General features: G+C 39.5%; 1 protein-coding gene across 4 annotated transcripts in view; it reads left to right on the top strand.

The window, feature by feature from the left end:
• Nucleotides 1–12,133, top strand: part of DDX42 (DEAD-box helicase 42) — a 34,397-nt gene that overhangs the window by 6,930 nt on the left and 15,334 nt on the right. For 3 of the 4 annotated variants that reach the window (XM_037886761.2, XM_037886759.2, XM_037886760.2), the window contains 7 exons: nucleotides 1,611–1,672; nucleotides 3,020–3,056; nucleotides 5,052–5,201; nucleotides 5,656–5,760; nucleotides 7,236–7,355; nucleotides 8,824–9,000; nucleotides 9,965–10,093. In XM_037886761.2, the coding sequence (XP_037742689.1) occupies nucleotides 1,611–1,672; nucleotides 3,020–3,056; nucleotides 5,052–5,201; nucleotides 5,656–5,760; nucleotides 7,236–7,355; nucleotides 8,824–9,000; nucleotides 9,965–10,093 (780 nt within the window). Of the gene's footprint in view, nucleotides 1–1,610; nucleotides 1,673–3,019; nucleotides 3,057–5,051; nucleotides 5,202–5,655; nucleotides 5,761–7,235; nucleotides 7,356–8,823; nucleotides 9,001–9,964; nucleotides 10,094–12,133 lie in introns of those variants that run through there. The other variant, XM_043536733.1, reaches the window with a different exon arrangement.

The following is a 12,133-nucleotide window of genomic DNA, read 5'->3' on the forward strand; positions in this document are numbered from 1 at the left end:
CAAAGAAGGAAATTAGGCTGGTTTGGCATGATTTGTTCTTGACAAATCTATCTTGGTGGTTACTTGTAACCCTATTATCCTCTTGTTATTTACAAATGAATTGTTTAATAATTTGTTCCAGTATCTTTCCAGGTATTGAAGTTAGGGCTGACTGGTCTATCATGCCTTGAGTCCTTTTTGTTCCCCTTTTTAAAGATAGGTAATTTGTTTGCCATTCTCCAGGCCTCTGTGATTTCACCTGCCCTGTAAGGGTTTTCAAAAGTAATTGCTATAGGTTCTGAGAAAGCTTTAGCTAGTTCCTTAAGTACCCCAGGGTGAATTTCATCAACTCCTGCTGACTTAAATACATCTAACTTATTTAAATATTCTTTAGCATGTTCTTTCCCTGTTTTGGCTTCCATTCCGTCGTCCTTGTTGTTAATATTAATTGTTACGTTTCTGATCACAATTAACCTCTTATAGGGAAGACTGAAGCAAAATAGGCATTAAACATCACAGCCTTCTTGATGTCACAAGTTGTTTGTTCTCCTTCCCCTCTAAGTAGAGGACCTCTACTTTTCTTCATCCTTCTCTTGCTGTTAATGTAGTTATAGAACCTCTTCTTATTGCCTTTTATGTCCTTTGCTGGGTGTAATTCTTTTTGTGCCCTAGCCTTTCTGATTTTGTCCCTGCGTGCTTATGCCGTTCTTTTGTACGCCTCCTTAGCAATTTGTCCATGTTTCCACTTTTTGTAGGATTCCTTTTTGATTTTCAGGCATTAAAGAGCTCCTGATTGGAGCCATATTGGCTTCTTCTTTCCTTCTTCCTATCTTTCCCTTCTATTCTTCCTGTCTTTTCTTTGCATCAGGGTAGCTTGCTGTTGCACCTTTAATATTCTCTCTTTGAGAAACTGCCAGCTCTCATGAACTCCTTTTTCCCTTAGATTTTCTTCCCATGGGACCTTACCTACCAATTCTCTGAGTTTAACGTCTGCTTTTTTGAAGTCCATTGTCTTTATTCTGCTCCTGTCCTTCCTTTCCTTAGAATCATGGAATCTATCATTTCATGATTACTTTCACCCAAATTGCCTTCAACCTTCAGATGAACTATAACATCGCCAAAGATCTAACCAGGCAGTACAACACCATTCATTGTAAGTAATAAAGGTAGTATTTTAAGCTTTTTTGTTACTTTGATCTTAATGACTTATGCCTTGGCATCAACTCTGCTAGCTGCAATTATGTTTAAAGACAATTGGTGCTACCTGGATTCTAGCACAGCTTTCCTGATCGATGGGTGAAGAAAACTGTTTTTAAGAACAGCACTGGAAAACGTTGGCCTGGGGACTCCCAAAGGATTAGTCAGTGGCATGATATAGTTAGCATAATAGGACATGGAATGAGAGACTGTTGAATCCCAAAAGTGCTGTTCCTGTGGCATGATGGAATAACCTAGCTCTGATTACTTCGGTCCTATTACAATATGACTGACTCTTTTTTCCCGCTTCAGATTTATCATCATGTTTTGCAAGGTCATTCATCACTTTGTATAAACAACATTGCAATAAGGATTTTTCCTTTCCAAGCTTTATCCTTGTGGTTGTTATGTGATACAATTCTGTGTCCTCTTAGGATCAAGCAGCTCGAGACATGAAGAGACTTGAAGAGAAAGACAAGGAAAGAAAGAATACAAAGTAAGCTCTCTTATGTATCTCTCAGATCCTGCCTTGTAAGGGTGTTTAGAGCATTTCAAGGCTTATAAAAACCATCTTCTCCATTTTACGTTAAACTTAATTGGTTCTTTAGATCCATGTCATGTAAATATAGTGAATAACCAGAGCATAGAATCCCTTCCAGTGGCTGTAAAGTTTTGTGCAGTAAAATAGCATCAGATGATAGATTAGCAGAATCCTTTGAGGCACCCCAAAACAAAACATATTGGAAGATTTACTTATAAGAAAACAAACCAGGCTTTTATTTTATTTGGGAAGGATCACCAACGCCTTTTCTTCCCTCCCTGTACTCAAAGTCCCTACATTGCAGCAACCATCTACACAAGCCAAGGAAAACTGGGTATAGCTCCCTACAAAGCCAGTCACTGCCTTCCTGAGCAATATCCAAAGGACATTGTTCCCAAGTGTGATTCAGGTACTCTTTGCCCAGCAATCCCAAGCCATGCAAACCTAGAGACTGAGGGATTAAACTGAGATCCTTGCATGCCAATGCATTGCATTGCTACTAGCTTGCCAGACGGGCCCAGATGAAGCTATTTGTTCCCCAGTGATCAGGAATGTTTGGTTTTGCCTAAAACCATATTTATTAGAATAGATGGCTCCTTTGGGATCATCTGGTGAAAGAACCATTGCAGCACAGACAAATTTAGAAATAAACAAACACAATTTTGCAATAAATACTGCGATTCTTCTAAACCTAGTTCAGGGGTTAAGAACAGTGCCACATGCTGCTCCCCACAGTTGGGAAATTTTGAGCTCAGAAGCAGATTTACAAGGGGGGAGATTGCTTGTCTGTCTTGATCAAGTGAAATAACTATGTACCATTGATACTTGATGTGAACATCAAATGTGTTAATATAGTCTATATTGCATGGCGTTGATCAGGTTGTTCATAGGCCTGAAACAGAACACTGGATCCAAACCACCACCGACTTTGGGGAAGCCCTGAACTGGATTCAAACTTCCTGGTTCCTGTCCCTCTCTAGTTATGGGCTTGTAATAACATCTTTTGGTAACGCCAGGGACTTAAACCAAAATGCTCACTTTTCAAAAACTTTCACAGTAGAATCCACATCAAAGAATTCCTAATCTTCAGCCATGCTAGTGGAAGTAAAAGAAGCTTGTGCAGGATTATGTATTATGAAAACTCCTGTGGGTTGGGATTATACACTGATTTAATTGCTGCTTGATATTGTTAGTGTTGTGTCTTCCACTAAAGCATGGAGCTCATCACTACTCAAGTGACAATACAGAGCTGGGTATGTGGAACATTTGCAGGGAAGTTTGTTTCTCCGCTTGTTTTTCCAGGGGTATTCGAGATGACATTGAAGAGGAAGATGACCAAGTGAGTTCCTATGCAGTCTTTCTATCTATTTTATCCCCCCAAAATCTAACTACTTAGGTACAAGCAAAACTTGAATACCATTTGAAACAAACTTGGAAGTTCATCGAGAGAGTCTACTAGTTTCCCTTTTGTCCCTGGCTTTCCAGATGCTTTAGAAAAGAAATAAAGAATATTGGGAGAAAAATCTCACAGTTCCTTAACTTGTATGTGAGAGGATCTTTCAGCTGATATGGTTTAAAATACACATAGTTTTCAATACCTCTGGGCCTCATCTAAACTGGTTATAGTAATATCTTTTATTTATATTGGTTCCACACCCTCCCCCCGCCACCCCCCAAAAAAAGAGAACAGAAAGGAAAAGAAATGGGAGGGAGAGGAGAGTGATGTCTCGGTTTCCATCTGTTAGGAATAAATGAAAGGTTTCTAGAAAGTTAGACCAAATCTTTTTAAATTTGTCTGAGATCCCTCTTCCCAGAAACATTACCCACTCATCAGCTGCTAGGTCAGCCAAGTTGCTGTGCTGAGCTTCTATGCCTGGAGGCAGTTTGTTCTTCCATCTAGATCATAGTCATCTAATACAGAGCTACAGTGGAACCATGGGAAGTCACTCTGATGACTTGTCAGCCAAATTTTGTCACTCTTTGGGGGCAGAGATCATCTTTTCCTCTCTATGCATAATTAGGACCCCAGGCCCGAATTAGGCAATACGATAAGGTCATGTCTACACTTACGCTTACTGTGCAGCAAGCTGGTGTTTGAGTCAACAACACACCAGCATGCTGCTTACTAAGTCTTTGGGTGAACTCTGCTGGAATGTCCTAAAAGTTCCCTGCTATGCTTTGCAGTAGGGTCCACATGGACACTTACTGTGCAGCATGCTGGGACTGCTGCAGTTTTACACCCTAGCTTGCCGTGCAGTAAGTGTACTTGTAGATGTGCCCTAACACAGATAATAAATGAAGAAAAGAGACTTCATTTCAAAATGTACTTTATTCATTTATTTGACATGTCCTAATTATTTGATACTTTGTGATTTGTTAGTAACTATGCTGTTAGTTTCAGTAATGTAGGACCACACCAATGTGCTGTAACTATATACATTTGAGTGAAGCTAATTTATGCATGCAAATACCTGACACTATGCAAATTATATGCACAGATGGTTAGTTAAGCAGCTAAGTGGCCTGTTGAATGCACATGCGAAAGTTAGACAAGTGCAAACATTTGCATGCAGGTACATGCACTGGACTTTGGAAATCTGGCCCCTGAATCTTTGCTGAGAAGTCAGATGAGACGCCCATTTCCCCATGAGAATGTTTTGGTTTGCAGATTAACAGTGAGAGCTAAATGAGTCTCTACAGTAGATGTGCATCTCTGTTAGATGTGTAGGGTGGGATCTTCCAGTGCCTTCAGTGAATTCCAATTTGTGCCTCTCTTTTGGCATTGTTTCTTTCCCATTAAATGCGGGTGTTGACGGTCCATTAGTACATTGAAGCAAAACACCTTTTCCTCACTCAGAGGATGGTTGGGGGAGGTGAAAAATAAACATTGGAGGCATTTTAGGGGGGGTGTTTAAAAAATAATTGAACGTATAGTGACTTTTTGTTCAAAATTCCATGTTTAAAAGGCGGCAGCATTTGTTCTGTAGTCTTTGTGGATGTAAGAATAGACCCTGCCATTTAATAAAGCATAACACGTGACAGTTCTTGGTACAAACATTTCTTAATCAGTCTTTTGAAGAAGAAAAAAGTTTTTAAAGCATTTTGTGGTATTAAGTGAACATTATAGCAGCTTTCTTCATTTCTTCTGATTCTTTCCTCTGGATTTTACTACTATTGCTGTTTACTAGAAGAGCCAGTTCTAGTGAACATGTTGTCCTTCAATGGTAGGTGTTAAAGCAAGCGACCATGTAATATATGCACCAGTTAAGCAAAAATACAGTAGTATTTCTCCCATTGTATTTGGGTGTGATTTTACTGATGTGTTTTGCTGCAGGAAGCTTATTTTCGCTACATGGCAGAAAATCCTACTGCTGGTGTGGTCCCAGAAGAGGAAGAGGATAACTTGGAATATGATAGTGATGGGAATCCAATTGCGCCATCCAAAAAAGTCATAGATCCTCTTCCACCTATTGATCATTCAGAGGTAGGGATGGAGTTTCTTCTCCTGGGTTTTAACTTAAGGAATTTGTGTGTTCGTCAGCCTAATGAGCCAGATTTGTGGAGCACCTCAAAATAGCTACCTGATTGAAAGGTTTGAGTTAGCTAACAGTTATTTTAAAATTCATCTTGATCTGTTTGAGGTAATTGAGCAGAAAAGAACTAGGGGATTACAGGTGAGAGTTAAAAGGAAAAGAGTGGTAAGAAATTAAGGTAGTATTTTACAGAATGATGAATAAGTGGCAGGGATGTCCAGGGCAGTAGTGGAGTCAAGAATTTGAAATTAATTCAAACAAACAATCATCCTCCCAGCCCAGCTGTGGGCTAACTTCAGGGATGATTAAGACTTTGCTCAGAAAAGGACAAACCTTCCTGCCAAAATCTAGTGTACAGAATGGATTCTTGACTCGTAGACTAACTGTGAGTATTTGAACCTGCAGATTGAATACCCTCCATTTGAGAAGAACTTCTACGAGGAGCACGAAGAAATCAGCAGCCTCACCCCACAGCAGATAGTGGAACTACGACATAAATTGAATTTACGGGTAAGCTGGAAACAAGACCATATTCCCAGGGCCCCTCACTTTCACCCCTTGGGATTACTTTAGTAGTTATTATGCCCAAGACTTTCACAAAGGACAGTGATTTTGAGACCACTTGAGACACCTAACTGGGTCTGATTTTCAGAGAGCAGGTGCTCAGCACTTCCTGAAAGTTAGGGCCCTTTGGACACCCAAGACCATCAGTTACATTTGAAAATCTTAGCCAATGTATTTCAAGTGCAGTTTACATTTCCTAAAGGGTTTGTATGTACTCAATATGGGTATGGTACATGTCTGCAAATACGAGGAAAACAGTGTCCTTCATTTATATTAAACATGCTTGCCCATTGGTCTAGGCACATTATAAAAAAACCCCATCTCATTTATCTAACAACATTAAAACTCTGTCTAGCTCACTCAACCTATGCATAGAAGAATAAAGTAAAATGTATTAGTATATGCTTTCAGAAGTTCCACACTAGTTTAGTGGCATAGTTAAGTTTAGGGATGTTGCTTTGTGTTTATAAATCTGGGAGTTTAATAACTCTGGTTCCCGAGGAAGCAGTTTGCTTGCCATTGAAAACAAAAACAGAAGTAGTACAGTGACATTCTCCTGAATTAGACTAAGGTATTGTGTCTTGGAGAAATGAAACTATAGTAATGTTTGAGAAGGGAATCCGTGCTCTGTCATTTGTGCTCTGTCCTGGGACGCCTTTGGAATTCAGATGCTCAGTGTCATTTATTTTGAGGTTTGGTTTTTTTTGTAATGGTAAAATATTAAATACAATTAACCATTTCAAACCTAATTTCATTGTTCAAACTCATTCCTTCATTATGCAATAACAGTTCTGTGTTGAATCCAGAGCAGTAATCTTTTTCATGCTGTGTATGCCCAGTTCCGCAGTGTTTTATCCTATGCAGTAAATAAAAAATAACTGAGATGGTCTACCTCTGAGAGTCAGAATGCCTGGATATGGGTCCCAAGTAAATCACTGTATGAGTTAGGCAGACTATTTAACTTCTCTTTCTCATTAGTTTCCCCGTTTGTAAAAAAGTTGTATTATCCAGCTACCACACAGGGGTTTGAGAGTCTCGGGGCTTGTCTGTGCTGCCCCTCGGTTCTGGACTGTGGGGCTGTGCATAGCAGCATACCACCAAAGTGCTGCGCTGTAACTCCTCCAGTGGACACTTTAATGCAAACTTAGGAAATCTTGTACTTTGCTCCTGCAACATCTACCTGGAAGAGTTACAAGACAAAGCTTTGGTGTACGCTGCTGTTCGTGTTCTTGTAGTCCAAAATGCTCCAAACTTGTATCTTATGGCTTTTACACTGCATTGACCTTATGTCTGTCAAAATGAAAATGTGCCACCTTCTGATACAAAAATGTTATGTTAATTTTATGTAAAGACTTCTCTGCTTTTTTCTTTCCAATTCCTAGTTTTTATTTTGTACTGTACATTTATCTCTTTATTTCTAGGTCTCTGGTGCCGCTCCCCCCAGACCTGGCAGTAGTTTTGCTCATTTTGGATTTGATGAACAGCTTATGCATCAAATTCGGAAATCTGAGTATACCCAGCCCACTCCTATACAATGTCAGGTGAGTACTGTTACTTCCTATTCCTCTAGCACTAAAAGCAGAAGAGCTGTGGGCAAAAATGACCCTTAGTCCACATGAAGCTGTGAGCAGTTGTGATCACCTATATTAAGCTATCCTAAAGAATAATTCACGTACATCCTTGGAAATCACTTTAATCTTATTTTTAAAAATAGGTTTACCTGTTACTTTAAATATCAACTGTAAATAAAGTCCCCAGTCTTTTTTTAATTGGCCCCCCCATGAGGATTTGTAGCAGGTGTGAGCCATTATCCTGTTGCTAAGGGGAATATATAGCACTGCTAAATGTTCCCTTTTTATATTTACTGTGTTGCTTTAAAAATAAGTGTTGAACAAAATGAACAAAGAACAGCACATTGAGAACCTTATACTAGCAAACAGTTCACACCTAACTAGCACCATGAGCAGGACTGGTAGGCTACATGGCAAGTGGGTTTTTTGGTTTTGTTTTGGGTTTTTTGGCTATTGGAATTGTATCCCATTGCCTCAGTGAAGTGGGCCCACCTGTATTGCAGTGCATGTGCAAGGGATTCTACTGCATACACAGCCGGTTAGAACAGGAGAGCGAGACTGTCAGTCAGTAGCGCAAGGTTATAGCGAACCTTGCTGTGGTTGCATTTTTTTATATTTTAAGAAACGCAGTAAATATATGGTTTCAGAGTAGCAGCCGTGTTAGTCTGTATCCGCAAAAAGAACAGGAGTACTTGTGGCACCTTAGAGACTAACAAATTTATTAGAGCATAGATAGATCCGATGAAGTGGGCTGTAGCCCATGAAAGCTTATGCTCTAATAAATTTGTTAGTCTCTAAGGTGCCACAAGTCCTCCTGTTCCTTTTTTAGTAAATATATGGGATTTTTTAAAGTTAAGTCTAACATTGATAAAATTCCTCAGACTTTGCTGTGTTTAGGAGTTGGTGTATGCCAGATTAGTCTATATAGCGGCGTATAAGTGTCTCTGCTGCTGAAAAAATGCTGGATTGGCAGCACTTAGGGGTAAAGTGAGTACATCAAAGATTAGTACTGGTGTAGTATGGTCAGGAGCAGTGAAAGTTTCTCTTCACCACCTCACCAGTGTGCCTGCATCTGGACCAAGAGGGAGGGGACACATCCTAGAGAGTGTTGTTCAGTCTCTTGACCCCTCTGCTAAGATTCAAAAGGAATTTCAATTGTGTTTGTGATATGCATATTTATGCACTGTGTACTGTACTGAACCCTTGCCATTTATTTCACATAGGCCACAAAACGGCCCTGAAGTGCTAATAACTTCAGTCCTCTAACAAGTTCATCCAGACTGAACTTGGCAACCTAGATATGGAAGTGTGTATAGCCTGTTACCAATCCCTTGTGCCATCTTGTCCCCCTGGTTGTATGGGCTTTCAATCTTTCTGCTTTATCAGGCTATATATGTGTTAGCTGACACATGGGCTTAGAATGTGTTTTTATTTTCAGGGTGTTCCAGTTGCATTAAGTGGCAGAGACATGATTGGCATAGCTAAGACTGGAAGTGGGAAAACCGCAGCCTTCATCTGGCCAATGTTGATCCACATCATGGATCAAAAGGAGCTGGAGCCAGGGGATGGTCCCATTGCAGTGATCGTGTGCCCAACCAGAGAGCTTTGCCAACAGGTAGGTACATAGTATATTTGTTAGCACTGTTTCCTCATAGAACATGGCAGATCTCTGTGCAAGAGAAATTAGCAGATAAACTGCAATAGTCTGTTGAAAAAGATGGAACTGTGTGTTATAACTGGTTTATAATTAAGATAATGCTCTACACTTGTAACTCCTTTCATCCTGGGATGTCAACCAACTTTATAGATATTAACTAATTATCTAATATACCTATGAAGTGGGTTGATACTACCTCTCTTTTACAGAAGAGGAAACAAGTATAAAGAGGTAAAATTACTTGCTTGAGGTCACCCAAGTCAGTGAAAGCTGGGACTAGAACGTGGGAATCTGAGCTCCCCGTCCCCTACTCTCATATCTAGACAGCACTCTTCTTGTCATGGAAATATTTGTTTGCAGTATTTTGGAGTGAATAGCCCCAGGAAGCAGGCGTCAAATCTATAAAAAATGTGTATGTTAATTACGGATTGGTACAATGCTGACCTATGCTGTATCATATTGATATTGGCATGCCCTAATACTACTAATGTCATATTAACTAATAATAATGTTAGCTATGTTTTTCCTGAATGCTGAATATACAATATAGCAATATATGCCTCAAAAGGACATTGCTGAGGTTAGGTTTCAGAGTAACAGCCGTGTTAGTCTGTATTCGCAAAAAGAAAAGGAGTACATGTTTGTAAAATTATCTGAAGTCGAAAAGTTCTGTTTAAATGCTATGGTCCAAATTCTGCAGCTGGATGCATGGATAGGTTTCCAAGTAAAGTTAATGGAAGCTTCACATATGTATTTGAGCACAGAATTCAAGCTTGAGGATTTGTAATATGTTCCCTTGAGTTACATTAAGCTCAAATTTGAGATGGTGGGATTTAAGAATTAGATGATATTTCCAAGAGTGAGAGGCCTTTTGTTTGAGTGTCTAATCTGAGCTGTGCTTTGCTTTCTTTGCAACTTTCAGATCCATGCTGAATGTAAACGCTTTGGTAAAGCGTATAACCTGCGCTCGGTAGCCGTGTATGGAGGAGGAAGTATGTGGGAACAAGCCAAAGCTCTGCAGGAAGGGGCAGAGATAGTCGTCTGCACACCAGTAAGTATATCTTAACGATGATGGAACCTTTCTCTTTTGCCTGCACTGCAGCTTAGGGTCCTGGCTTTCTTTTAAGTTGAAATTGAGAGACATATTTTTGAAACTTGGTGATGGGGAACTCTTTCTTTAACTATTCAAGCCCTGCAGCTTTCCTTAGTACCAACAGCTTAGGAGGTGCTTTAACAAACATGCCGAAAACATTGCTGAATCTGGAAACTTTGAGAGGGGTAATCTCTAAATAGGACAGATGAGAAAGAACATGGTCAGATTGAGTCAGTACGAGGCATGCTTGGTACCAGCACTTGATTTCTTATCCTTGAGATTGTGATGAAAACCTTTTGAAAGTGACCAGCTCCAGTGTTGTGTTCCTGAATCAGCAGACAACGTGCAACAATAATACTGAAAGGCGTGAACAGTCCATTACCTTGCTTGTGTGTTAACTCTGAAATCTAATGATAGTAATTTGAAGTTACGTTGTTAACTTTGATTCACTGTTGACCAGTTAGAAACAGCCAGCTATTTTGTAACTGTGGGCAGAACTTGAGCAGCATGCCCACCACATAGTTTACACTGATTCCTGGGAGAAAGAAATAAGTGGGTAGCCATTATATGTCAAAAATATTCACAAGTCCAATGATTTACATTTTGATAATTAAGATCAGTATTCTGTGGGTAAATGAGAAAGGACAAACTGAAAGAAACACTAGTGATTATCTGTTATGGACAACCAGAGTGAAAACAAAACATGAAAAATTTCTGGACCAATTATTGAGGAAAAGCACAGGGTATTTGACCTCTATCTAATCTATCTAATAAAGCTACATGTCTACAATTTGAAAAGTAAGAAGAGTAGAAATGTACTCTACAGTGATCCAAGGTGGTATAACTAAGTCTAAAGAGATGCAGCTAAGCGAAGGAAACTGTAGGTGGAATATCAGGGAACATTTCCTAACTGGGAGATCTGTTAGATTGTGGAAGTGGTAGAAATCATTTAATATGAGTCATTTAAAACTAGAGTGTCCAAAGTACTGAAATATACTGTATGGGAGCACTTTTGTATTGCCCACCAAAGAGACCGTTTTTTCCCTTTATTTCCATTACTTTGTTTGTATCCCCACAAAGCCTGTTATGATCTTCTCGCTGGTGTCAATGAGTTCAAAATTGGGCCCATTTTCTCAAGGTTTCCTGAAGTTTCTTGCATATGCTTCAGATATTCCCCTAACGTCCATTTCACTGTGCTGAGCCCTCTGAACTCTTCTGTGTACAGCGGACACAGGTCGTGGGTCAGTTCTGCAGGATCTGTTGCTATATTTAAATATATATAATCTATGTTCATTGTTGTAATATATTTTAAAGCCTGGATGTTTTATTTCTCTGAATAGAGCAGGTTTCCCCCCCAGATGTCCGTTTTATTTCTATATTGTACCAAGCCATTATGACACATTAGCCTAGACAGGTGCTGTATATAGCTCTTCTCATGAAAAATGAATAATTTAGCGTTTGCTACATTTTACAGAGTAGCAGCCGTGTTAGTCTGTATCTGCAAAAAGAAAAGGAGGACTTGTGGCACCTTGGAGACTAACAAATTTATTTGAGCATAGGCTTTCGTGAGCTACAGCTCACTTCATCAGATGCATGCAGTGGAAAATAATATAGTGGGGAGATTTTATATACACAGAGAACATGAAACAATGGGTGTTACCATACACACTGTAACGAGAACGATCAGGTAAGGTGAATGCATCCGATGAAGTGAGCTGTAGCTCACGAAAACTTATGCTCAAATAAATTTGTTAGTCTCTAAGGTGCCACAAGTACTCCTTTTCTTTTTGCAGGTACATTTTAGGGAATCCAGATTGCTGCAACAATCATTCATTTTCAGAATGGAGATGGTTGCAACCATAATCCTCACAGTGCTACGTTGTATCTTACTCACTTTCAACAAACAAGCTGCATTACTGCAACACAGTTCTATAATTTAATGATTGTGTTGTAGTGATTACCAAAATAATGGTCTGGCAGGAGTTTTATATAAGAAAC

This window comes from Chelonia mydas, chromosome 27, assembly GCF_015237465.2.
Source record: "Chelonia mydas isolate rCheMyd1 chromosome 27, rCheMyd1.pri.v2, whole genome shotgun sequence".
Classification (NCBI taxonomy): Eukaryota; Metazoa; Chordata; order Testudines; family Cheloniidae; genus Chelonia; species Chelonia mydas.